The 26,791-nt window shown below is 36.0% G+C and overlaps 1 protein-coding gene across 2 annotated transcripts in view; it reads left to right on the plus strand.

Annotated features, from left to right (window-relative positions):
- Nucleotides 1-26,791, plus strand: part of TRPC6 (transient receptor potential cation channel subfamily C member 6) — a gene marked incomplete at both ends in the record, with an annotated part of 107,800 nt that overhangs the window by 45,133 nt on the left and 35,876 nt on the right. For both annotated transcript variants that reach the window (XM_079708172.1, XM_079708173.1), the window contains one exon: nt 17,853-18,627. In XM_079708172.1, the coding sequence (XP_079564298.1) occupies nt 17,853-18,627 (775 nt within the window). The remainder of the gene's footprint in view (nt 1-17,852; nt 18,628-26,791) is intronic.

Raw genomic sequence — 26,791 nt, forward strand, 5'->3', positions numbered from 1 at the left:
TTTTCCTACTTATTAAAAGAACACTGCAACGTTGGTATTCTTACTCCCCTGGTGAAACTGAAGCTAAGAGGGATTAAGTTACCAGTTCAGGATCACATAGGTCACAGACCTGGGATGCAAATCAAATTCCATCTGACTGCAAAGCCAAAATGCTCTACCACATTGCCTTTCCACTACTTTTCCAGACTAATGACCATTATGTCTTTGTTCCAAAAATGTTATTACTTTGAGATGTTTAATTTCATTTTGTTTGTTTCTTTCATGGTTATATAAAATCAGTGGCTAACAAAATTGGGCACTAGACTTTTGCTTTATATTTCTAAGGGATAGAAAGTGAGAAATAATTGGAAAGTGAATGAAGCAGGTGTGTTCATTTTAAATCAAAGAAAAATAAATTATTTAAAAAGTATTTCAGGCTGATGTCACTTCATATGTGGAATCTAACAAAGTTGAATACACAGAGGCATAGAGTAAAATGGTGGTTACCAAGGACAGGGGGTGGGGAGAAATGGGGAGATGTTGGGCAAAAGGTACAAAGTTGCAGTTATGTAAGATGAACAGGCTAGAGATCTCATATATAGCATGATAATTATAGTTAATAATTCTGTATTGAATACTGGAAATTTGCTAAGAGAGTAATTTCAGGTCCCTTTTACCCTCACAAAAAAGGTAACTATGTGAATAAATGGATATGTTAATTAGCTTGACTGTAGTAATGATTTTGCTATGTATACATATGTCAAATCATCATATTGTAAACCTTCAGTATAATCATTTTTTATTAAAAAATAAATAAATAATAATCAGGCAAAAATGTGATTATAGTTATGAATCTGCTATTAACAAATAAAAATTTTAAAAAATATTGCAAGTGAACTATAGGAAATTCTACCACCCACCCATAGATAACCATTGTTATCAAATTTTGCTGTATTTTATAAAGGTCACTATACTCACATATCATACCTCTTGTTACTCACTGTTTTGGGAAATGGGGAATATTGAAATTAAAGACCCAGTCTTGAAATCAAAGCTCTTTCAATATGGTAGAATTACTTTTTGACTTAAATACATTCAGATCTAAGGGATAAAAAAAAAGTTTGACAGACACTGAAGTCCCCGTCTCTTGGTAAATTCACCTGAGTCCCTTGATGAGCCCACAGTCCCAAATTTGTAAAAGTAAGACTACAGTAAAGATAAAAAGTAATACAAATGCGAGTCTACTTTTAGATTGGAGAAATGCTAATGAACCAATTGGAGGCAGGCAGCTGGCTATCACAGTAATCCCGCGTTGACTTTGGCAAGGACAGAGCCTGTCTAGCTTAGAGAGATAGCTTCCAAATTGGCCATTATAATTTTAGAACCACAAAGGAATACAGGGGCAGAGAAGTGAGAGAAGAAAGAATGTTTTCCTCAAATTTTGACATGGGAGGGGCAGAAAATTTCACGTGGAATCACTGTATCCACTTTTAATCTTTTAATACATCAGAAAAATTTTAAACAACTTTTTTTCTATTTATATATACATGACAAATAATCATTGCAAGCAGAGCAGAGTATTCGAATAGTGATTAGATACATTTTTATGTCAAATGAATAGGTATGGTCTTTTTCAATTTGTTCTGTTTCAGTTTCAGCCAGAGATAAGTATTTGTGAAGTGAACAACTGTCTAACCTAAGGGGAAATATGGAACATTTGCTTTTCTACTCTCTACTGAAGATTGAAATTGGTTCTATCACAGAGTTAGTCTCCGAAGATTAGTGGAATCTATGTTTTATTTCTGATACTGTTGATTTAAAATATTTGAGAATAAAGACAAAAGGACAGAAAATTCCAGGTAATGGAAGACAAGGGCCACTGCCTAGCTTCCAGTCTTCTAATATATCTTACAAACAGTAAGGAACAAGAAAGTGTAAATAAAATTTCACAGAAACCATGCCCATGGTATAACTTGAAAACAGAGAATGATCAAACTTCAAAATAACAGTAATAAGAAAAAGGAAAAAACCTACTAAATCCTAGTGCAAGATCTCATCTTCCCAACTCTCCTCCTCTACCCTGTCTTGCTTTGGTGCAAGCAAGGACAGACCAAGAAAAACTACAGGGAAGAGAGAAGAATAAGGCTAGTGAATACTCTCTCATTGATCTATAACTACTGTCAGAAATACTAAGCTGACCCTAAGTCTGAAAAATACTAAAAAATGTGCCCTGGTAGATCAGAGCCTGAACTATAGGTAAAGGACTATAGGGAATGTATGGTTTCAAAGAGCATTCTTCAAAATGTGTACCATCTGGGGGAAAGGTAAAAATGATGTGAAAAGCTCCCTTTGGCTATTAGGTAGTGAAAGATAAAAGAAGTGAAAAAGAAACTTCACTTCAAATTTCTGGTTATCTATTGTCTGTCCTGGAAGACAATAGATGACCAGAAATTTGGAGGATATACAACCTCATCTCCCACCACTAAAATAGCAACAATCCACTGACCTATCTGAGCTTTGAAATACTGACAGAGAGGGTGCAATTGAACTAGGAATCTTGTACAACAAAAAAAAGGAACAGAAAAAAGTTCCAGTTGTCCTGCATCCTTACCAAAACATGGTAGGATCATTCTCTTTAATTTTAGCCATCCTAATAAGTATGCAATTGTATCTTATAAAGGTTATCATTTGCATTTCTTTAATGGCTAATAATTTTGAGCATTTTTTCCTATGCTTATTTGTCATTGATATTTATTTTTTGATGATTTAAAATCTGTCAAATCTTTGCCTATTTTTAAGCGGGTTCTTTGTTTTATTGGATTATTTCTTACCTTTTTAATTGAATTTTTATTATTGAATTTTGAAAGTTCTTTATATATTCTGGATGCAAGTCCTTTATTAGGTAGGTAATTTGCAAGCATTTTCTCCCAGTCAGTGGCTTTCCTTTTAATTCTCTTAACATTTTCTTTCAAAAAGTGAAAGCTCTTCATCTTGATGAAGGCTAGTTTACCAATTTTTTAAAATTCATGTATCATTATTTTGGTATCATATCTAAAATCCTTTGCTATTCCAAGTTGTCAAATTTATAGGCATAAGGTAGTTCATAATATTCTCCTATTATCCTTTTAAATCTGTAGAATCTGTAATGATGTCACGTTTTTCATTCTTGGCATTGATCATTTGTGTTTTCTATCTTTTTTTTCTAATCTGCTAGAGCTTTATAGATTGCATTGATTTCCTTAAAAAAAAAAACCCTCTATATAATGCTGTCACTGAAGCTACACCAAACACTTTCTTATAGGCAGTCAATCCAGGTTATATCTACTCATGCTTTCATCCATTCAGCAGACATTTACTGAGAATTTACTAGGTGCATTGAGAATACATTAGGAAAAAGACCCTATACCTTTATAGAATCTACATTCTTATGAGAGAGGCAGACAGTAAACAAGATAAATAATTACAACACATAGATGTTGTGATATGTGGTAAGATGAAAAAAAAAAAAGCAGGGAATGTTAGAGATTAGGATTTTACCTTTAAATAGTAGCCAGGTAAGGCCTCAATGAGAAGGTGGAGACCTAAAGAAACTGGGGGTGTGTACTCAGATACCAGGGGCAGAGTTTCCAGGCAGAGGGTAGAAGAAGTGCAAAAGAGCCAGCACACTTGGTACATAAAGGAAGAGTAAGGAGGTCAGTGTGGCTGGAGAAAAAGGATTGAGTGGGGTTGGGTTCCAATACAGGGTGGATACAGAGAACCAATACAAAGTCAGATTGTGCTGGGCCTTCCTTATAGGTCATAGTAAGGACTCTGCTTTTGTTTTGAGACCGGGAGCCTTTGTAGGGTTTTGAGATGAGAGGTGATACAATCTAACTAACATTTAAAAAGTATTACTTTGCTATGTGGTAAGAATAGTCTTTCTTGGATGGTGGTGATTGCAAAGAGACATGGGAAGCAGGATGGAAACTATAGCAATAATCTAGCCGAAAAGGCCTGGGCTAGGATGGGAGCATAACACTGGGATTTTTTTTTCTTGAGTAACTAGAAGATTGGAGTGCCATTAACTGAGATGGGGAACAAGATAAGAGAAGCAGTTTTGGAGAAAACATCATATTGTTGAATGTTTTCCCTCAGTTTTCACCTGATTTCAGGTTATTCTGCTTAGTCTGTATCCTCAAAGCTGTTGAAAATGAAGATAAATATTCTACTTATTTAAAATAAAGAGAAGAAAATTAGTATTAACTGTAATGGCCCTTAGAGATTGCTTTAAAAGCAAGAAAATAGAAGACCAGAGAGGAAAACTGATGTTTTTCTCTGAGTTGAATTGGTGGTAAACATCGGAGTGACCCAGCTGGCTCAGTGCCACAGTAACATCAATGAGTGAATTTACTCATGGATTGTATTACTACTCTGGGCTTCAGAGAAGAAATGAAGATTATAGAGTCAGCCAACTCTTTGGCCTTTTCTGCTTTGACCTGGCCACAATCTATATGGGAATAAATTTAGCACCAGCTATGGAAATATCTGAGGAACGATAGTTGTTTGTTAAATTTGACATTTATCATAAGAAAGTTCCTCTTAACAGGACCAGAAACTAATTTCCTTTAAATAACTAATTTATTTTAAGGTAATAGCATCTTGGAGTGAAAATGAATCAACAGTTCAGGGTTATAAGAAGCTATTTAACATTGGGAAAGTAACTTTGGGCCTCAGTTTTCTCATATAGAAGGTAACTATATAATTTTTAAAAATAATTTATATAGATTCCCTCTTACGGAAAAATTTAAGGCAGATACCTGAAAAGTGAGAAAGTTGAAAGAGATAATTTCTAAGTGCCGTTCTGATACTTTCAGTCTGTGATTCTACTATTATTGCCTTGGTAGGTAAAGTGAAAGTGATGCAGAAATGTATCCCATACATTCAGACATTTAAGTAACTTACATTCACTAAGTGACTGATGGCAATAATAATCATAGAATAGGATGCTTAGAAAGACTATGACCCTTGGGCAGGTTCTCAACTTTAAGCATTCTAGCAGAGCAATATAATGCAGTTAATTAAAAAAAAATGGTTTGAGTTATAACTATAGGAACTGAAGTTCATTATTACCATAAAAGAAGAATTGTAAGTTAAGAATAACTTCTTTGTAGAATTGTACACCCTTATTTTTTGTTCACGTGATACCAAAGCCTCCAGAAGTTAGTCAGCTAGGTTTGCTTTATGTTGTATTAAAGCAATGACTTCACTGGTTTCACTGAGTTTGTTTTTTCCTTTTTGCCTTACCTTAGAGAAGTCATATAACGTTTATAGCTCAAGTTGTCCTGAAAGTCCCATTTTAAATAGAAGCTCATTGACCATGCCTCTAAAAGTTGAATATAGCTGAAAATGGAGATAGACACATTCCATCCTTGGCTCAGCATAACTAGTAGCTTTACAGCCAGTACGGCTAGTCTCGTTACATAACTTCCAGTGCAATTCAGTGTTTTGTTTTAGTGAAATTGGTTTTTAAAGATACAGACAAAAGAGGAGATGAAGTGAAGACCTTGGCTGATAATCCACATCTAGAGGACTTATGGAATAAGTAGGAAAAGGGCGAGCCCCTCTTCTCTCTGAGGTGAATTGCCTTGACCTACTCCTTTGTAGCAGAGTCATGAGCAGCAGAAGGCTGGCCAGATACCTTGCCAGATGTCTGGCCAGATGCTGCAGCTCTGGTGAGCCCCGTGTTTCCTAGGACTCCAGGCAATCCGTCACTGCCTAACCTACAGGGGCCCTTGTCAACTGTCAGGGAAGCTGGAACCAGACATTGAACCACAGACTCTGCTCTTCTTGTCATATCATAGGAGCCTTCCCCGAACAGTGTAACAGTGGCAATATTTCCTTTTCCTTATTCTTCCAGGTTTGTGCTAAGTACTTAATTTTTCCAAACTGATCTATATTATTTAGGGCATACAAATATGGAAAAGCTATAACAATAAAGTTGAGAACGTTTAGCCCAAAAGCTAGGTGGTGGTGTAGTGGTCACTTCTTGGAGTGCAGGGGCAGATAGTACTAATTCAAAATGGGCACACAGAAGTTTCCAGAGTTATCAGTGATCTAATTCTTAGAGGACGGATGGGGGGCAGGGTGGGTAAATGGTGTTAATTTTATTATTAAACTTAAATCAGAGCTCTTTTCAGCATGTACGTTTCACAGTAATAAAAATAAGATTTAAAAAATGAAATACAATATCTGCAAAGCTAAGTTTACAATCTTGCTTTACTATTTGTTACTAGTATGAACTCAAGGAGTGTTCTATAGATCATAACTAGTTCTAGGTACTGTAGAGAATTCATAAACATTTTCTTAAGGTACTCAGTCTTAGCTCTATTTTTCAGCTGTATTAAAAAATATATATATACATCACATTTTATTTATCCATTCATCCACCTATGGATACTAAAGTTGTTTCCATGTCTTGGCTGTTGTAAATAATGTTGCAATGAACATGGGGGGACGCAGATATCTTTTTGAAATAGTGATTTCATTTTCTTTGAATACATACCCAAATGGGATTACTGAATCATATGGTAGTTCTATTTTTACTTTTTTGAGGAACTTCCATACTGTTTTCCATAGGAGCTGCACCAATTTACATTCCTACCAACATTGCACATGCGTTTTAATTTTATATATATAAATTTTATAAAATTTTATTTATAAAGCTAGAAAAATTATAGTAACTATATAGTGAACTTACAACTTTACTTGACACAATTGGCATACTCAAAACCAAACTCTGCCAAATTGCCATGTTTCATTCTCACTGAGGGTGGACAAGTATATTTGAATTTATTACAAGTAAAAATTATTTTAAAATACAGTAGAATAATAATAAAAATTAAGACTATTTATTGAGCACTTATTATTATCAAGTAGTAAATGCTTTACATTATCTTTACCTCAATGAGAATATGAAGAGTACATACTACATAAGATTGTTAAGCTTCCTTAAGACTTGCAGAGCACTTAGTATTATGCAAGGGCTATAACTGATATTTCCAAATAAAATACATACAATATTATAATCCTCTCACAAATCCTGTGAAATAGGGTCATTATTATCCTTATTTTGGAGGAAGCCAGGGAGTCAAAAAATGGGCACATCAGAACCTGAATCCATGTCAGGTTACTCAAGCATTTGCGCTTTAACCACTGTGAATCTGAAGCATTTGATGAAACTTTACGAATTTGGTCACAGGATGAGGAAAAATAATGTGTAGCTTTACAAAGTCTGACGTTGCTATACTAGGAATGGTGTAAAGGACAAAGTTATATAGATTAGTTTTGAAAGTCATTGGGACAACATTTACTATTTATGATGATTTCTAACACTTTGCCATATATTTCAAAGGAACCAGCCTATTTAAAATAGGGCATTGTGGATTACTGGAAGATCTTAGTTGTATCAAGTGAGTATATAAAAATTGGTTGATTTAGCCTTGTGGCCATTCTAATATTCAGACATAAAATTATTTTATCCCACAGATTCATGAGCTAAAACCTGATGTGTTGTTAATTAGATTGCATCCTTCTGGGTAGGAGAAATCCTAAATGAATACACTGTCATTTTGTAGAAAGTGAAGCAGATGTGGTTACACCTACAGAGTAGTCTGTCTACCTTCCCCTCAACTGCCTGAATGATGCAGGGACATTATGAAGAGTCATTCTTACTTGGTAAATGCAGGATACACTTTTCAAAATTTGACTCTCTGACAGCACAGGAAGCTTGTGTAGTATGGTTGTTATACATTTGGTCATTGATTGATGATAAATGATATTCTAATTATATAGTAAAAAATAAGTTCTTGATATGGAATAAAATGGGTTGAGAAACTCCTAAAAATGTGACAAAACAGAATGCTCTCCATTAATTTTTCTTTTCATCCTTTTTTCTTTCTATTAATTATTCATCCACTTGTAGATTCATAGACATTTTTTGCCTGGCTTGTGCTTGGCACTGGAAATTGAAGATGGATTTGGGTTTTAAGACCACATGTAAGGGGGACTTCCCTGGCAGCCCAGTGGTTAAAACTTCACCTTCCAATGCAGGGGGTGTGGGTTCGATCCCTGGTTGGGGAACTAAGATCCCATATGCCTCACAGCTAAAAAACCAAAACGTAAAACAGAAGCAATATTGTACAAATTCAATAAAAACTTTAAAAATGGTCCACATCAAAAAATTCTTAAAAAAAAAAAGAGCTCATGTATACAAGAAGGGTAAGGGAAATACACAATCAAGAGAAGAAGAGAAAATAATAGAACATAGTTTAAGAACAGTGTGAGAAATAATGAAGTACAGAATATTCTAAAGATTAAAAAAAATAATAATAAGGCAATGAAAATGGCTTTTTAGCCATGTCTACATACAGAGCAAGGAGAAAAACAAGGAAGGGTCAATCTGTTATTTTAGGCACATAGTACAAATTTAAGAGATTGCATTGGGGAAAGGAAAGCAATTTAATGACTACTTACCTTCCACCTTGTTTATTAAACAGAACATCTTCAAACTGGAAAGCTTTGAACAATTATAGTTAAGAAGGGTTTGAAGTTCATAAGAGATGAGGCGTCGAATTGCCTTAAGCTGAATGTCATGAGTCACCAATTTCATAGTAACCCTGAAAAGTAACTACTATTCCCCACCCCCATCCACCCATTTAATAGCTAAGGAATCTGATGCTCAGAGAGATGATACAGCTAGTAAGTGACAGAGTCCAGATTCCCAACAAAGTCCTTCTTTCTTCAAAACAATGTTCTTCCCAGTACTTGGCATAGCTCCCCAGAGTTGCCTCAAATCCAGATCCCTAAAGACTCAGTTCTCAGGAACCATAAATTTGTTCTTAATTTTCCTAAACTTGTGAACTTGAATTATGTAAGCTCCAAATGCCTCAGAACAAAACCCCTTGAGCTGGAGACCTAATAGTTGAATTCTGAAGCTTGAATCTCCTAAAATGGAATCCTTATCTCGTTCGGAGTTACCTAAATTTTCACCTTTCTGCCCTAAGGTATAAATGCTATGTGTTGAACTGAGATCAACAATGGGACCCAGGCCTCACCTTCTAAACACTGAGCTCTCAATCTTCAGTTAACCTGAGCCAGGAATAAGAAGTCCCTTGGGGGAGGGAACTCCTGTACATTCCAGCCATAATGGACATCTTTCCATTTTCTCTGGACTACTGACTTATACAAACAAGTATGGCTCTCTTTGCCTGGAGTGTTTTTCTCCTCTTCCATCCCCTCTGCTAACTTTTCCTTCTTTCTTACAAGAAGGGAAATGTCTTCAGAAGGCTTTCCCTGACCAACAGGTTGAGTTGAAAACTCCTTGTTATTCATTTATATGGCACATTATACTTTTTCTTTAATAACGTGCATCACCCTCTAATCTTCTGTTTACTTTTCTCCTTTCTGCCATGCCTTAAGTGCCTTTCCTTGCTGTGTCCCCCATGTGCCTAGCATAGTGCCTGGAAGCGCAAATATTTGAACTGATGAATGAGTGAACTGTTAAGATCCTGATGGTGAATGTGAGGTGTGATAATGGTATCTAAAATTGTGCTGAATCAGCAACAAAGAAAGGCATTCCATAATTTTGTTTTCTAAATAAATTAAACTATGTGCTGCATCCTTTAGTCATCTTTCTCTATGGCTGTACTCTTTTATACATTCCAGGTGCATATAGACTTAAACCTGCATTGTGAGTGGTTGGATCTAGCCCTGGATGTAGAGATTGAGAGCATGTTCCAGATCTGTTATTGCAGTCTAGCACTGTTATCTCCAGCAGTCAGCAGCTTCAGCCTGTGCTGAACACACAATCTAAACAATTCTGAATGTTTCTGTATCACATTACCCACTTTCTCACCCTCAGAATCAGAGTTGTTCCTCCTAAGCCTCATATGAACATTAACTTAAATGTGGATGGATGAATCTTAGTTAAAAGCTCATTTTTTAAAATAATGGACTGCCTGAAATTGAATGTGGGTATCTTTCCTGACAGATAGCTTATAGGGGAAAATTAAGCTCAGAAAGGTGAGAACTGATGATGCATCAGTGACTCATAATAAAAAATTAAACACATCATTTTCTCTATGCATATGTTTTCATCAGTGATTTCTGAAGGATATAATCATGGCAAAGTCAAATTCACCTAGAGAGCATGTGTTGGGTGTTGTTGGCTTGGCTCTCATGGTCCACTCTCCACCCTTTGCACACTCTCCTCTGCCTGGAAGGTTGGCATCAATGCAGACTGTGTAGATGGTATCAATAGGCTCCTTTGTCTCCTGCCCTTGGGTTGGGTACAGCCCATGGGAGAGCCCCCCCATGATATCACAGGGCAGGAGAGTGAGGTCAGGGTATCAATTCCACTGGTTCTCTCCTGGTGGGTTGGCTGTTACCCTCAACCAAAGGTCAGAAATGCTGTCAAGTGGCCCTTGCCTTACAGTTACCCTGTTTAACAGCTTGTAACTTCTTCTTCCTTTTGTCCCTTCAGGCTGAAGCCTACACTGTCCTAGACCGGGTACTGTAGGGCACCATGCTGGATTTCCCAAACTCCTGCCAACACATTCCTAGAGTCTCTTCATTAAAGTCATCAGATTACCCAATTTATGTATTCTGTCTTTTTCCTGCCTGGAATCTGTCTTATACAGAAATTATTGTTGAACGGGAAAATATGCTTGTGTAATACACAGGACTATGATAGCTGTTGATAATAAAAGCAAAAGGTTTAAACCTGTTTCTTTGATGAGATAATTGGGGTATATTTTGCTTGTATTAGACATAAACTTTTTATAGTTCCAAGAGTACTCTATCAAAATAGATCAAAATAAATGCATGTGCCCAGAGATCTACAAAAGAGCATTTCAAAGAAGGATGACATGACACATGAAATAAACCACAAGCTGAAGGCGGAAAAGAAACAATGAAATTTCAGACTTAGTTGTTTTACAAAAAGTAAAGTTTCTATAACTGTTCCATTATTTACTCATGTTTTCATTTTCTCATATAGTTTGGTTTCTACTTTGTACAAGTGAGATGACAACTGGTGAGAAAAATAAACAAACAAAAAATATATAACATGTACAAGGTATTTTTCAGTCACACTTTTGCTGGTTCCTAACTAAAAGTGACAAACAGTTCAGGCTTCTATCATTTTGCTTCTCAGAGCAATAAGGCAGTGTTGTGATGTAGTGTGACTGATCAAATAGAACGTTAGTATTTGATGAAATCAGAGGAGTCCATGGGGAAAATCGAAGCTAACTGAATCAGAATAAAGAACTGTTACTTTGAAAAATATCTGGAGGTTAAAGGGATTTGATAATGCATTGTGAAGATGGGTGTGAAGATAGGTGGTTATGCTCTATGCACAGTGTCAAGGATAGACAGAGCAATAGAAGTGAGAGAATATTAGTTTTGCCTTTAAGGACAAGAAAATCTCCACTTCTGGATCAAAGACAAGTCACAAGGATGCCATTTAAAAAATATGCCTTTCAATTTTCTTCATTCACTATTGAGCTTGATGCTTATTTGAAATGAATGTAAACTATTAGATGTACTCCAGGACACATTGTGGTTAAACTTTCATGTTGTGTTCCTTTTTTTTTTTTTTATAAGGTTGTATATCGTAGTGATTTGCTATTGGCTTAATAGAGGGCAAACAGGCTTTGATTTTTGTTCCTTTGACAAGAGGGACTCATGCATTTGAAGTTATGTACAGAGCACTGGCAGTGTGCCTTTCTACTAAGCACTGGGAATCCAGTGTTGAATAAGGCAAAGTAGTCCTTGCTTTCATGGGAGAAAGGAAAACCACTCTGATTGTTTATTGCTCCCTCAACCCCAGAGAAAGGACCAGGAATGTGTGGCTAGAGATTAAGTAGAGTAAAAACAGTCTCATTGTTATAAAATTAGAATAAAATTACTTTTATCATTTATCTTCCTAAAGTAGTATGCAAAATTGCTAGTTGTGTTTGTTGTTAATCTCTAAATATCTACATCTAATTTTTCCCATGGATAATTTTGCATGTAATTTTTCCCATGGATAATTGTGCATGTAATAAAATATACATTCTAGAATTTTCTTAATTTTCACCTTCTTAGGATACATCTAAAAGTCTACTCTTGTGGCTCTTCCATGCTGCCTGGAATAGTTACATGCCATTTATGTTTCAACACTTCTGCTTTAGTAGAATTGTGCTTTATTTAAATATTTCAAGGATTTTTGAAGCAAAAAATAAAAGTGAAGCTAGATAGTTAATATAGAGCTTAGTTTGTATAGGAGCAGTTCTATTTGATAAAAGTGCATCATATTTGAACAGGATGTAGAGGAAATTACTGCACGTGCTCTGGCCTCAAGCACACAGTCCATTTGACTCAAAAGCTAATTCACATTGCTGGCACTTTCAATAGAGATGGATTATTCCATCTCTCACTATCTGGAGCAACAGGCACTATTCTGCCAGCAAAAAGAATAAGGTAAATGAGGTATGTAAAAACTGTTGTTTTCATGACCTAATCAATATTTGAGTACCATGGGGGCAGTGGCTAGATACACTCTTCCTAGAACTGGTATTTATGTACTGTGATAAAGCAAATTACAAAAATACATGAATATGTAGGTTACTGAACATTCAGCCATGCTAAATATAGCTAGAAGGATGAAGAAAACAATCTTAATAAATATTTTTCTTAAACAGAAGAGCCCACTTTGCAAAAGTGTGCCCTTTAGCTGGAACGAAAATGTGTCTTTTGTTGACATAATGCTTTGGGCTATTGTTCCTCTTTCTAGTAGACAATTTTTCTAGGTTACATTTGCAATTAATGTACAATTCTATAATATAGCCATATAAAATCCATTCTATAATCTGGCAATATCTAGTATCTTCTTGAAAGGCTTCAAATGTTTGTCATTTAAAAAGCTGTTTTACACATTTTTCTTTTGCATTTGAACAAGGATTAAGCAGCACTGCTTATGACAAAATACTATACATGAAGCCTTTTGTTGCTTCTTTAGACCGCAGTTGGGAATGATAAGGAGACAGTAAAGGATGCATTTGTCAACGTGCAAACACTTTCCCTTTATCTCACTACACTTGCAAAGAGTACTGCCTTCATTGTACATTTAAGAGTTTTCTTCCTAAAACAATCTTAAACACCTCTGTAAACATTATTTATCTGGCTTTTTCATTGACAGAGTGCTAAAGAGATGATGATGATCCAGGCCTTTTAATAAAAACATATCTGAAATTTATGTAACTGCAAATTATTAAAATTTGTGATAGAGACAGGAAAATATTTGAAACTGAAGAAAACATTTTCCCTGGAAATGTCTTTCCTGTTCTTCAAAAGGATGGAAGTTATAGGTATGAAAGCCATAATAGTTTAGAAGGAAATAGGATATATCCTTAGGATTAGTGCCTTGCCAGTATAGAACTTGCCATTATTCAAATTAATAACATTAAAATCACAAATCATTATTTTAAAAGTTTAGAATTAAAGATGTCACATCTCAGGCTTATTCTACCTCAATGTAAATTTAGAGGTGTTATGTGAACAAATAAAACTTTGGAAACTAGGTTAAAAATTGAGATATGAGTAAAGTTACTGATCATAATTTTTCTTTCTATAAAAAGACAAAAACCACTTATATCCATTACCATCACAGTCCTTGGCTTTTTGTGGGTTTTCTAATTGAATAACAGCTGAAAAATTATAAAGTCAGTGTCCTCTTCTTCATATAAATGTATATTCTTATGGCTGTAAAAATGATGAAATCCAAATTTAAGTGCTTTCCACATTCATAATTTCAATTGACCCTAGAAGTAATCCTGTAAATTAGGCTGGTATAATTATTTCTCTCAATCTTATGGAAAAAAAGAACAAAAAAGAGGCTTGATCCTTCGTCTTTTGGTACCTGGCATTATTTTGTGTCAATTTTGTGTCCTTTTTTTTTAGTTACACAAAAACCTTTCTTGCGCTACCAGTACTTTCATCTCACTTTTATAAATCCCCTGATCCTAGCTCTTTTCTCCTTTAATTTTACAGGTTTTCATTTTCAAAGCATTAACCATGTTCAGCAGATACCTCCCCTCCCCCTAATCTTTGAAATTCCTCTTGTCTACAACAGAAACTATGGGAAGTAATTTATACAGAAGACAAGAGAGGAAGTGAAAGGCTAACGAGGTTATTAGAAGTCAGAAAAGTGACTGAAAAAGGGAAGAAGTTTCAGAATTTCAGAAGGAAATGATGGATGGTTGTCATGCAACAAATCTTGGTGACTTCTTATCTCTTTCACTTCATCCATCCTGTTAACTCAGAAATAATGCTGCTCTTCTAGAAACTCACTTCTACATCAAGAGTCACCTTTTGCCAAAATCAACATTAGACGCTGGCTGATTCTTGTAGGCGAAAATTACATTCTCTTTGTAAAGACATTAGAAATAATATTTATTTTTTAAAAATGGAAAAGAATATCTCCTAAGGATCACTAGTTATTTGAGGAAAAACTTTAATATAAAGTATTAAACAAACATAAAAAATATAAAAACAAACATAAGAAAAACAACTTAGGAATAACTTCTCTGAAGTGTTCTGATCTGTGTTAGAGTTTTTATCACTGATGTCCCCAGAATTAGATAAGATACTGTGTCTTTGAAAGCAGAAAATATCTTATAAACAGAAACATTTGAAGAATAAAAGATGTTCTTAAAAATTAAAAATGTAATAGCAGAAATAATTTTTCAAAAGATATATTAGAGGATAAAGTTAAAGAAATATTTCAGAGTACAATGCAAAAAGATAAACCATTGGAAAATAGAAAAGATAAGAAAGTAAAAGGATATTCCAGAAAGTCCAACATCCAAAACAAAGGAGTTCCAGAAACAAAGAACACTGTAAACAAGAATCATAACTATCAGAGAAATAAATCAAAAATATTCTTCAGGAAAGAAGGACATGTTTTTCCACATTAAAAGGTTTACTGAGTGCCTAGAACTATAGAGAAAAAGAGATTCCCTTCAATAAAAAAGATCATGTAATTATAGGGCACCAGAGAGAAAGAGAATTTCTAGAATCATACTCCTTGATAACAACTAACAAAAACTAGAATCTAACAGAATAAGACTTTCAAAATTATTGTCACCCTAGAATTCTCTACCCAGCCAAGCTACCAATTAAGTTTGGAGATAAGACAAAGTCATTTTTTGACATGGAACATTTCAAGAAATTTATTTCCTAGGCCTCCTTTCTCAGTCAGCTCCTGGAGGATGTACTCCATCCTCCAGGGAGTAAACTAAAAAAGAGGAAGATCTGAGACACAGACAATAAGGAACCCAACACAAGAGGAAAGCAAACAGAATCCTTGGAATGATGCTAAAAGGAAGAGTCAAAGACAACATATATTCACCAAGTCTAGATAGCAACTGGTCCAGATGAACAGATCAGAAGATGACAGGGAGATTCTTCAAGAAGCTAAAATTGAAAAAAAAAAACCACATAGTATGTTGAATGTATTAAAAGAAGATTTATACTGAAGGAGAAGAGTTTTGTTGAATTTCATAAATACATAGAACATTAAGCATATGAATACAGAAAGATGATTTTTAAAAGACTGGGTTGCAGGACACAGGGAAGCTGTACCAGAAAAGACACCACAGTATAGTATATACTACTTGTCATAGCTATAGCTAGCACCTGCATTGTCATCATGTAAATAACTACCTAACAAAAGTTATAATATAACTATACTGGAATGATAAGGGACCATGAAGCATGTGTGTGTGTGTGTGTGTGTGTGTGTGTGTGTGTGTGTGTGTGTATGAGAGAGAGAGAGAGAGAGAGAGAGAGAGAGAGAGAGAGAGAGAGAAGGATGTGAAGGTAAGGTGGGAGATTGTGAAAGTGAGCTAAATACTCAACTTTCATAATGGGAATTCTGTAGATAATACCAAATCTGGAAAAACAAGAAATAGCAATATTATGAAGTTATATGGATATAAGGATTTAAATTATAAAATAACCAGCTAAAATAGTTGAAATGTATTTCCTCTGGGGATCAGGATATGGAGAAGGTGAAGAATAAGGGACTGCTGTTTTTTGTAACAAGCTTTTAGAGTCTGGAAACATGCACATGCATAATTTGGGTACAATTTAAAATGGAATTGGAAACAAAACAATAGCTATAGAAAGCAAAATAGATATATAAATCATTCTCTTATTACTTAATAAAAGCTATGAATACATTATCTAAAGATCTATCTTAAAAATCACTAGTATTATAGCATATGTTTGGCTATGGCCCTTAATGTCATTTTTTAAAAATTTACATAGTTGTCAGTAAAACATCAGCCTGGTTAGTTTTGAAGAGGCCATGGCTGGCTAAAGGGTTCACTGCTGAACGAAAAATTTTAAAAAAAAAATTGTGAATATAGCAGCATAATCTTGAAGCTCCTTGGAGAGCCACAACTTATTTCTGAGTTGCTGACATTTTGCTAACTTCTTTGAACATCACACTGCCATTGTCAACATTGCCTGGAGCTTTGGTATAAAGATGGATAAGGGTTAGTATGCAAAGAAAATTAGGTTCTCCTAGCCTGGCCACATCGGAGGGGAAGATGGTTTATGGGGTCTTTGGATCTATTTAAATTCTCTTTATAAAGGGGAAGTTTGTGACAGTCTTTGAAGGGGCATGGCTTTTACAACATTTATAAAGAGAAGAAGCGTCTATTACATTAATCATCAATCACACCTTCTTCTTTTCAGGCTCCCCTTTAACCTGGCTCTTCCGTATTCTGCAGGAACTTGTCCTTTTTGGGTTTCCAGTTAGTGATAGTGACAAAGCTTCAGCCCTTCAAACTCAAAAACACCTTAAGACATAAAGTTATGAATCACTAGGGAAAAAAAAATCCTCATTGCAGCATTTCGATCAGAGGAGGAATCACTTTTTCTTATCACAGAACGAAAGCCAACATTGAAGGCTGGCCTCCACTTTGACCACGGTCTCCATCACAGACTCATTCCTTCCCACTTACCACCTGGATCACAACTTTCTCAAGTTACCAGTGATTTTTAGAACAATGCCTAACAGAGTCCAATCCATTAATTGTCCCTGTTGATGAAACCTACGCCGTGGCAGTTGATCCCTCTGCTGGAGAAAGCTCTCTACCTATACCTGACCTCATCACACTCTCCCCAAACACACTGTCACCTGACTCCTGCTATCCTTCCATTTTCAGCATGTCACTTTCTCCCAGAAGATAGGTTAGATGCTCCTGCTATAAGTTTATCATGACAATTAAACAGCTGATAACAAGGCAATGTGCTAATTGCCCATTTCTCCCTTTGAACTACAAGATTTTTAAGGACAGAAAGGTTTCTTTTCTTTTTTTTTCACTATTGCTTTTTTCCAGACCTTATATAATGCCTGGCGCTGGCATAGGAGGGACTCAATAAATATGTGTTGACTTGAATGGATTTGCTATTTTCCTACTTATTTTTTATATTTTCACACTCTATGTCATAACGGTGACATTTTGGGTCTTTCTTATATCTATACTATCTGTGATTGAAAATACACATTAATCTCTATGTGCATGGCACAGAGAGATTATGGGAATTGCCAGAATCTCCACCCCAAATTAAAATGTTAAAATCTGCAAAGTGCTTGGCTTTCTAAAAAGAGAAGTTTTTGGAATCCATTAACAAATAAATGCATCTTCATTTGTATTATAGTTGGTCTAGAGATGATGAGACAACATCTAATATACTTGAGGATTGCATTAGATGAATGGCAGGTCATTTTACACACTAAAATGCTCTTAATATGATTTGTTCACAATCTTTCTATTTTATTACAGCCGGGGCACCGACAATAGACTGACCCACCGGCGGCAGACAGTTCTCCGTGAGAAGGGGAGAAGGTTAGCTAACCGAGGACCAGCATACATGTTTAATGATCATTCAACAAACCTATCTATTGAGGAGGAACGCTTTTTAGATGCAGCTGAATATGGCAACATCCCAGTGGTAAGGAAAATGTTAGAAGAATGCCTCTCACTCAATGTTAACTGTGTGGATTACATGGGCCAGAATGCCCTGCAGCTGGCAGTGGCCAATGAACATCTGGAAATTACAGAACTTCTTCTCAAGAAAGAAAATCTGTCTCGTGTTGGGGATGCCTTACTTTTAGCTATTAGTAAAGGTTACGTTCGGATTGTGGAAGCCATTCTCAGTCATCCAGCTTTTGCTGAAGGCAAGCGGTTAGCAACCAGCCCCAGTCAGTCTGAACTCCAGCAAGATGATTTTTATGCCTATGATGAAGACGGAACACGGTTCTCCCATGATGTGACTCCAATCGTTCTGGCTGCCCACTGCCAGGAATATGAAATTGTGCACACCCTCTTGCGGAAGGGTGCTCGGATTGAACGGCCTCATGACTATTTCTGCAAGTGCAGCGAATGCAACCAGAAACAGAAGCATGACTCCTTCAGCCATTCCAGATCTAGAATTAATGCCTACAAAGGCCTGGCAAGCCCAGCTTACCTGTCATTGTCTAGTGAAGATCCAGTCATGACAGCTTTAGAGCTTAGCAATGAGCTGGCAGTGCTGGCCAACATTGAGAAAGAGTTCAAGGTAGGTCTTTAAAAGTTGAAGTCAAGGTATATTTACAAGCTTTCACTATGTACTCACACTCTGCTAGGTATTGTAGACAGTAGGCAATTTTACATGTTTTTTTTTGCCAACAAGCTCATTATTATATAGAGTAAAAGTTGTGATCACTACCATTTGGAGATGATCTATTATACACTAGACATTTTATATTTATTATGTCTAATTCTTATCACAACCTTGAGAAGATCTTAGTTCCTTTTCAGGTGTAGAAATGGAGGAATAGAAAGGTTAAGTAAGGCCCAAGATCCACAACTGGTAAAATGACAGAGCTGGGATCAGAATCCATGGATGCTGATCTCTAAAACCCAGATTCTGTCTCCTGTAAAACACTGTTTCTATATTCAGAGCATGGTGATTGCTGCTGTTGAGGTCAGAAAGATTAATATGATAAAGGAAGTCGTAGTTTGACTTGAGAGACAGATGCATGCATGCATAAATATGGTATAAAGAGGAATGAAACTACTAGATAGGGCTATAAGCTGTGTGCTGTAGCAGTTCAGAGAAAGCAGTATTTAATTCAGATTAGGTGTCGGGGAAGTTACGTGTAAAGTGGTATTTCAGCTGTATATGGCAGAATGAGTGGCATTTTGGAAGGCAGAGAATGAGGGAGAAGATATTTTAGGCCAAGGTAACATCCAAACAAAAGCTTGTAGATATGGAAGAAGTAGTCGATTCGAGGGAACTTTGAGCAGTCTCTGAATAAAAGGTAAGTGGAGAGATACCGTGTCATATGCTGCCATTTTCCCCAGGGTTTGTGCTACATCTGAAGAGGGTGAAAGTTCAGATTCCTAGTCTAAGGTCACACACCTACACACATACACCTTTAAATTCCCTCCATAGGTTATCTGACCTGTCTTACAGTGTTCATCACATTCTGCTGTACATTATTGTTATTTAGGGTGAGCTTTTCTCCATTACTCAGCTATACACTGCTTGGAATCAGGTCTGATTCATCAAATACAGTATTACACAAAGATAAATATTGGTTTTATTTTCTCTGTTCTCTATGCTATGAAAAAGCATGTCTCTACATTCCACACTTTAGGGGTCTCTCCTGTGCAGTTTCTCGGTGCCTCTGTCATTGAAGGAACACTGTTAAACCCAGCATGGTATGTCATGTGTCCATCTATCCTTGGGTCCTATCCATCCAGGCAGGGAGGTGGAGGTAAATGGTCACTGGAACCTTGCAATGGCCCCCAGGATGAAGGATGCTGCTTTTCCTTTAGCTACCTGGCAGCTGAGGGTACAGGACAAGCAAATGATCTCTTACAATCCTGTCTCAGTCTTTCCTACTTCTCACTTTACTCCCAGGACTCAGTGAGTCAGAGAGCTATGCTATCTTCAATTAGAGAAGTTTCTTCAAAATCTGATTAATATTATTTTAAAATTTGTATTTAATTTTTTTTGAAATTTCACTGCTTAGGTTTCAACATTTCTGTTTCTCTAATTGTATCTTTGTTTACACACTTCTCTGGACCACAGAAGAATATTACATTCTTAATTCATTCATTCACTTGCTTACATCTTTTGAGCCCATGTTTGTACCAAATATTGTACTGGGGAGAGTTGAGAAGGGAGGATGGAGATGTAGCACAAACACAAAGACGATTCAGTCAGTAATCCTGCCCTCAATTAGTTTGTAATCTAATAGGAGAGGAAAGACCTGTGTGTAGGAACTATAATATAAGGCATGACCTTGTGGAGTGAGGGGGCGGGAAGGTGGGCCAAAGGTGAGAAGAATCACATCTAACCAGAATGTGAATTTTTCACTGTCCCTAAATGCATTACATAATGTAAGAGCCCCTTTAGGATTAAGAGGATTTAAGGATCCGGACATTCCTTTATTTGTTCACCGCACATTGTTTCTGCTCAGGAGGTGCGAGGTATATGGATCAGGCACTTTCCCTCCATTCATACTTTCTCTATGTAGTTCCACTCTCTTTAGCAGCTACCTAGAGCCTCTACTCAGGCTCCGATCAGTTTAAATAGATGGGCAGAAAAAATCCATTCTGGCAAAATTTTAGATCTAAGTCAAGTCAACAGTTAGGGATGGAAGTTACGTGCAACCGTGTGTACCCTGAGAGACCTCAGCCCCTGAAGCACCTGTTTACCTTCACTGCTGCTCTTCAATCTTCCTAGCTTCAATGGGACCTGAGCATTTCTATGCCAAGGAAAGGATAAAACCTGGTATCAAACACTCTGTTAAGTTAAATAAGTATCCACTGCTGTGGCAACAATCAACATAAAAGTCAGTAGCATCTGACAAACCTAGGAAAATGTCTGTCTTCAATTCTTGTTTGAAAATGTATCTCATCTCTTTTTACCTTTTCTTTAGAGTAGTGTCTGATTACCTTTTATGTTCCTCACAACCCCACATATTAGGTGCTGTAAAAATGCTTGTTAATCATCCTCACATCAGCGGTGACAGGGCTCAATGATCAATGTGCCATTGAGTGACAATTATTCTGAAGAGCCTTAGAGTTACTTATGGTCCCAAGAAGCAGGACTGATAACTCGATCACTAGATAGATAATGATACTATGTACTTTCTTTACTCTTTAGGAACATAATTTCATTTTACCTAACTCCCATCTTAGTAAGACTGCTGTATCTATCACAGCACTAGTTGCTGATTGCTCACTGAACATTTGTAGAATATTTGTTGAAAGAATGAATGAATGAATAATCATTTTATTTTCAGTACATTCAAGTGATACCCAATGTTGATGAAAATAATCCATAAACAATCTACAATAGGAATGGAAAAGAGTTTTATTTGAGGACTATAGCCTGGAAGACAGCCTCTCAGATAACTCTGAGGAACTGATCTGAAAAAGCATGGTTTTCAGCACAGTTTTATATCTTGTCAGAACAAAGAACATTAAACAAATCAGGGATATGTTCCTTCAAGGTTTGAAAAAAAAAAAAAAACAGATTAGCATGTACACAGCAAGTCAGTATGACCTTGGCACCTGGAAAGGGAGTCTTATCATCGAAGGGGAACCATCATTGGCCTCCCAGGAAGGGAGACATTTAATCGTTACTTTTAATATGGATATTCTTTACTTCTGGTCAATGTGCCCTTTACTTAACAATTAAAGCAGGTGTACAATGCATGTTTGACAGGCCACAAACAGGCTATTTTAGTTGGCATAAAATTCAAGTTAACTCATGTATAAGCTAGAATGACTTACCCATACCTCAGTATGTGGAAATATCTTTTATCCCTAGGAATCCCATAATGGCTTTATTATTTTTTAGCACAATTTTGTGCCAAGGTACTGAGACTACTTGAATATTGTTTATGAAATGATGAAAACAACAACAATAATAATTGCCATTGATTCATCCCAACCCTGGGCCTGGAAGTGGCATTTGTAATCTCAAATAATCTTCACAGGAACCCTAAGAAGTAGGTACTTACATTACCTCTGTTTTACACATGAGAATTTTGAGGCTTTAAGGGATTAAGTAATTTGCCCAAAGTCATGCAGCTAGTAAGTGTTTGCACCTAGTTTCAAATCCAGGTCTGCCCTCCTCCAAAGCCCATAGGGTTGATTAGTGAGAATTAAGGCATGCATTTGCCCCCACCCTCTTAATTTCTATAAAGCAAATGTTATTCTATGTATAGATCCAGACATTAAAATTACACACCATAAAATATCTTCTACTATGTAAAATCCAACTAAGATGACCCTGTGACAGGATATTTTTAACAGGGTATTTTATGTCTATTAACCTCTAAACTCTGTTCTATTAACCCACTATCAGACATCTCTTTATAACTCAAAGGTTAATAGGCAAACACCCACTTCTAATTTATTAATGTATGCTGTGGGTATGTGAGCCAAAGGCAGAACTAAATCAACCGCCAGCTTCACTTTTTCCAAAAACCAAAATCACAGTGCTGAGTCTGGCGAATGAACTGCCAACATCTCATTTTAAGTGAGTTTATATTTCAATTTGAGAAAAACGTAAATATGAAAATATTTGTAAATGGATTCCCAAGGTGAAAAAAAGCATGCATTTCTAAAAGCAGTCTTATTCTTTATTTTATTTTTTAATTGTTGGGTTTTGTTTTGTTTTGTTTTTGCTTAGAATATGTCTTGAGAATTAGCAGTGAATTGGAAACAATTTTTTAAGTCAAGATATGAAACAGCACAGAGCTCCTGTACTTTACTTTTTCAGTCCATGTGGTTTCTACTAAAAATGTTACTCTACACTTGAAGGGTCATACCCTCCTTTGAAATATCTAATTTCACCTGAGCTGTTTTGGAATTCTAGAGAGTACTGGTTTTGAGTCTTACATTTTTATCTCCAAAAGGACTAAAGATAAATCTAGAATTGAGCGCTACAAACAAGAAAGGCTAGATTCATTAAATTTTGTCATAACTCCATAGGTACTTACAAATGTCAACAAATGGCCTGTTTTCAGATCTTGCCTTTGATGATATAAATAAAATAATTATGTTTTATCAAATGCTTGCTATGTGCTTTGCAATGTGTGATTTCTTTAACAATTACTCTCACTAAGCCTTAGTTTTCTCATCTATAAAATGAAAATAATAATAACACCTACCTCATAGAGTGATTTGAAGCTACCTAAGATCACATGGCTAAAAAACAGAAGAGCTGGGATTTGATTACAGGTATATCTAACCTTAAAAGCCCAAGCTCCTAACCACTATAATATGGAATAGTGGGCATGGACAACATATGTATTGATACTTCCACACCTCAAAGTTCTTTCCCATGACCTTGATTGACTATTTCATGACAGGGCTAGAGCTGTTTCCTTGTGACCTTATTTATAAGGTTTATAAAGATACTTGTTTAGAAGTAGTTTGAGCCATTCTCAGTTAAGACAGAATTTGTTTTATTAATTTTCTTTTATAGAATCTGTTTGAACCTACAGTTAGCAAAGTGAAACTTGGCATGATTTATGGGGAGGAGCCCAAGAAGATGCTTTGCAAATACCAGGGTTGAAGCTGTTTTCCATTTAGCCGCCCCGCAAATATTACCTAATGATTCACATCCAGAGCCTCTTATATTTCTCTAACATCTTTCTCTCTTGATCTCTGCAAGGAATCTTTTTTTTTTTTAACATCTTTATTGGAGTATAATTGCTTTACAATGTTGTGTTAGTTTCTGCTGTACAACAAAGTAAATCAGCTATATGTATACATATATCCCCATATCCTCTCCTGCTGGAGGCTCCCTACCACCCTCCCTATCCCATCACTCTAGGTGGTCACAAAACACCGAGCTGATCTCCCTGTGCTAAGCAGCAGCTTCCCCCTAACCATCCATTTTACATTTGGTAGTGTATATATGTCAATACTACTCTCTCACTTCATCCATGCTTCCCCTTCCCCCTGACCGTGTTCTCAAGTCTGTTCTCTATGCCTATGTCTTTATTCCTGCCCTGCCACTAGTTTCATCAGTACCATTTTTTTAGATTCCATATATATGCATTAACATATGGCATTTGTTTTTCTTTTTCTGACTTACTTCACTCTGTATGACAGACTCTAGGTCCATCCACCTCATTACAAATAACTCAATTTCGTTTCTTTTTATGGCTGAGTAATATTCAATTGTATATATGTGCCACATATTCTTTATCCATTCATCTGTCAATGGACACTTAGGTTGCTTCCATGTCCTGGCTATTGTAAATAGTGCTGCAATGAACATTGTGGTACATGACACTTTTTGAATTATGGTTTTTTCAGGGTATATGCCTAGTAGTGGGATTGCTGGGTCATATGGTAGTTCTATTTTTAGTTTCTTAAGGAACCTCCATACTGTTCGCATAGTGGCTGTACCAATTTACATTCCCACCAACAGTGCAAGAGGGTTCCCTTTTCTCCACACCCTCTCCAGCATTTATTGTTTCTAGATTTTTTGATGATGGCCATTCTGACTGGTGTGAGGTGATACCTCATTGTAGTTTTGATTTGCATTTCTCTAATGATTAGTGATGTTGAGCACGGGTTTGTTGACCATCTGTTTGTCTTCTTCGGAGAAATGTCTATTTAGATTTTCTGCCCATTTTTGGATTGGGTTGTGTGTTTTTTCGATATTGAACTGCATGTGCTGCTTGTATATTTTGAAGATTAATCCTTTGTCAGTTGCTTCATTTGCAAGTATTTTCTCCCATTCTGAGGGTTGTCTTTTCATCTTGTTTATGGTTTCCTTTGCTGTGCAAAAGCTTTTAAATTTCATTAGGTCCCATTTGCTTATTTTTGGTTTTATTTCCATTACTCTAGGAGGTGCATCAAACAGGATCTTGCTGTGATTTATGTCATAGAGGGTTCTGCCTATGTTTTTCTCTAAGAGTTTTATAGTGTCTGGCCTTACATTTAGGTCTTTAATCCATTTTGAGTTTATTTTTGTGTATGGTGTTAAGAAGTGTTCTAATTTCATTCTTTTACATGTAGCTGTCCAGTTTTCCCAGCACCACTTATTGAAGGGGCTGTCTTTTCTCCATTGTTTATTCTTGCCTTCTTTGTCAAAAATAAGGTGACCATAGGTGCGTGGGTTTATCTATGGGCTTTCTATCCTGTTATATTGATCTATATTTCTGTTTTTGTGCCAGTACCATACTGTCTTGATTACTGTAGCTTTGTAGTGTAGTCTGAAGTCAGGGACCCTGATTCCTCCAGCTCCATTTTCTTTCTCAAGATTGCTTTGTCTCTTCAGGGTCTTTTCTGTTTCCATACAAATTATAAAATTTCTTGTTTTAGTTCTGTGGAAAATGCCATTGGTAGTTTGATAGGGATTGTATTGAATTTGTAGATTGCTTCTGGTAGTAGAGTCATTTTCACAATGTTGATTCTTCCAATCCGAGAACATGCTATATCTCTCCAACTGTTTTTATCATCTTTGATTTCTTTCATCAGTGTCTTATAGTTTTCTGCATACAGGTCTTTTGCCCCCCTAGGTAGGTTTATTCCTAGGTATTTAAAATTTTTTTTATTGCAATGGTTAATGGGAGTGTTTCCTTAATTTCTCTTTCTGATTTTTTTGTTGTTAGTGTATAGGCATGCAAGAGATTTCTGTGCATTAATTTTGTATCCTGCTACTTTACCACATTCATTGATTAGCTCTAGTAGTTTTCTGGTAGCATCTTCAGGATTCTCTATGTAGAGTATCATGTCATCTGCAAACAGTGACAGTTTTACTTCTTTTCTGATTTGGATTCCTTTTATTTCTTTTTCTTCTCTGATTGCTGTGGCTAAAACTTCCAAAACTATGTTGAATAATAGTGGTGAGAGTGGGCACCTTTGTCTTGTTCCTGATCTTAGTAGAAATGGTTTCAGTTTTTCACCATTGAGAATGATGTTGGCTGTGGGTTTAATGTGTCATTTAAATCTTGTGTTCCCTTATTAATTTTCATTTGGGTTGATCTCTCTGTTGGTGTAAGTGGGGTGTTAAAGTCCCCTACTATTATTGTGTTACTGTTGATTTCCCCTTTTATGGTTGTTAGCATATCCCTTATGTATTGAGGTGCTCCTATGTTGGATGCATAAGTATTTACAATTGTTATATCTTCTTCTTGGATTGATCTCTTGATCATTATGTAGTGTCCTGCATTGTCTCTTGTAATAGTCTTTATTTTAGGGTCAGTTTTACTGATATGAATCTTGCTACTCCAACTTTCTTTTGATTTCCATTTGTGTGGAATGTCTTTTTCCATCCCCTCACTTTCAGTTTGTATGTGTCCATAGATCTGAACTGGGTCTCTTGTAGACTGCATATATGCAGGTCTTGTTTTTGTATCCATTCAGCCAGTCTGTGTCTTTTGGTTGGAGCACTTAATCCATTTACATTTAAGGTAATATTTGATATGTATGTTTCTATTACCATTTTCTTAATTGTTTTGGGTTTGTCTTTATAAGTCTTTTTTTTTGTCTTTTGTTTCCTTCCTAGAGAAGTTCTTTTAGCATTTATTGTAAAGCTGGTTTGGTGGTGCTGAATTCTCTTAACTTTTGCTTGTCTGTGAAGCTTTTGATTTCTCCATCAAATCTGAATGAGATCCTTGCTGGGTAGAGTAATCTTTGTTGTAGTTTTTTCCCTTTCATCACTTTAAATATATCTTGCCACTCCCTTCTGGCTTGCA

The sequence above is a fragment of the Hyperoodon ampullatus genome (assembly GCF_949752795.1).
Source record: "Hyperoodon ampullatus genome assembly, chromosome: 7".
Lineage (NCBI taxonomy): Eukaryota > Metazoa > Chordata > Mammalia > Artiodactyla > Ziphiidae > Hyperoodon > Hyperoodon ampullatus.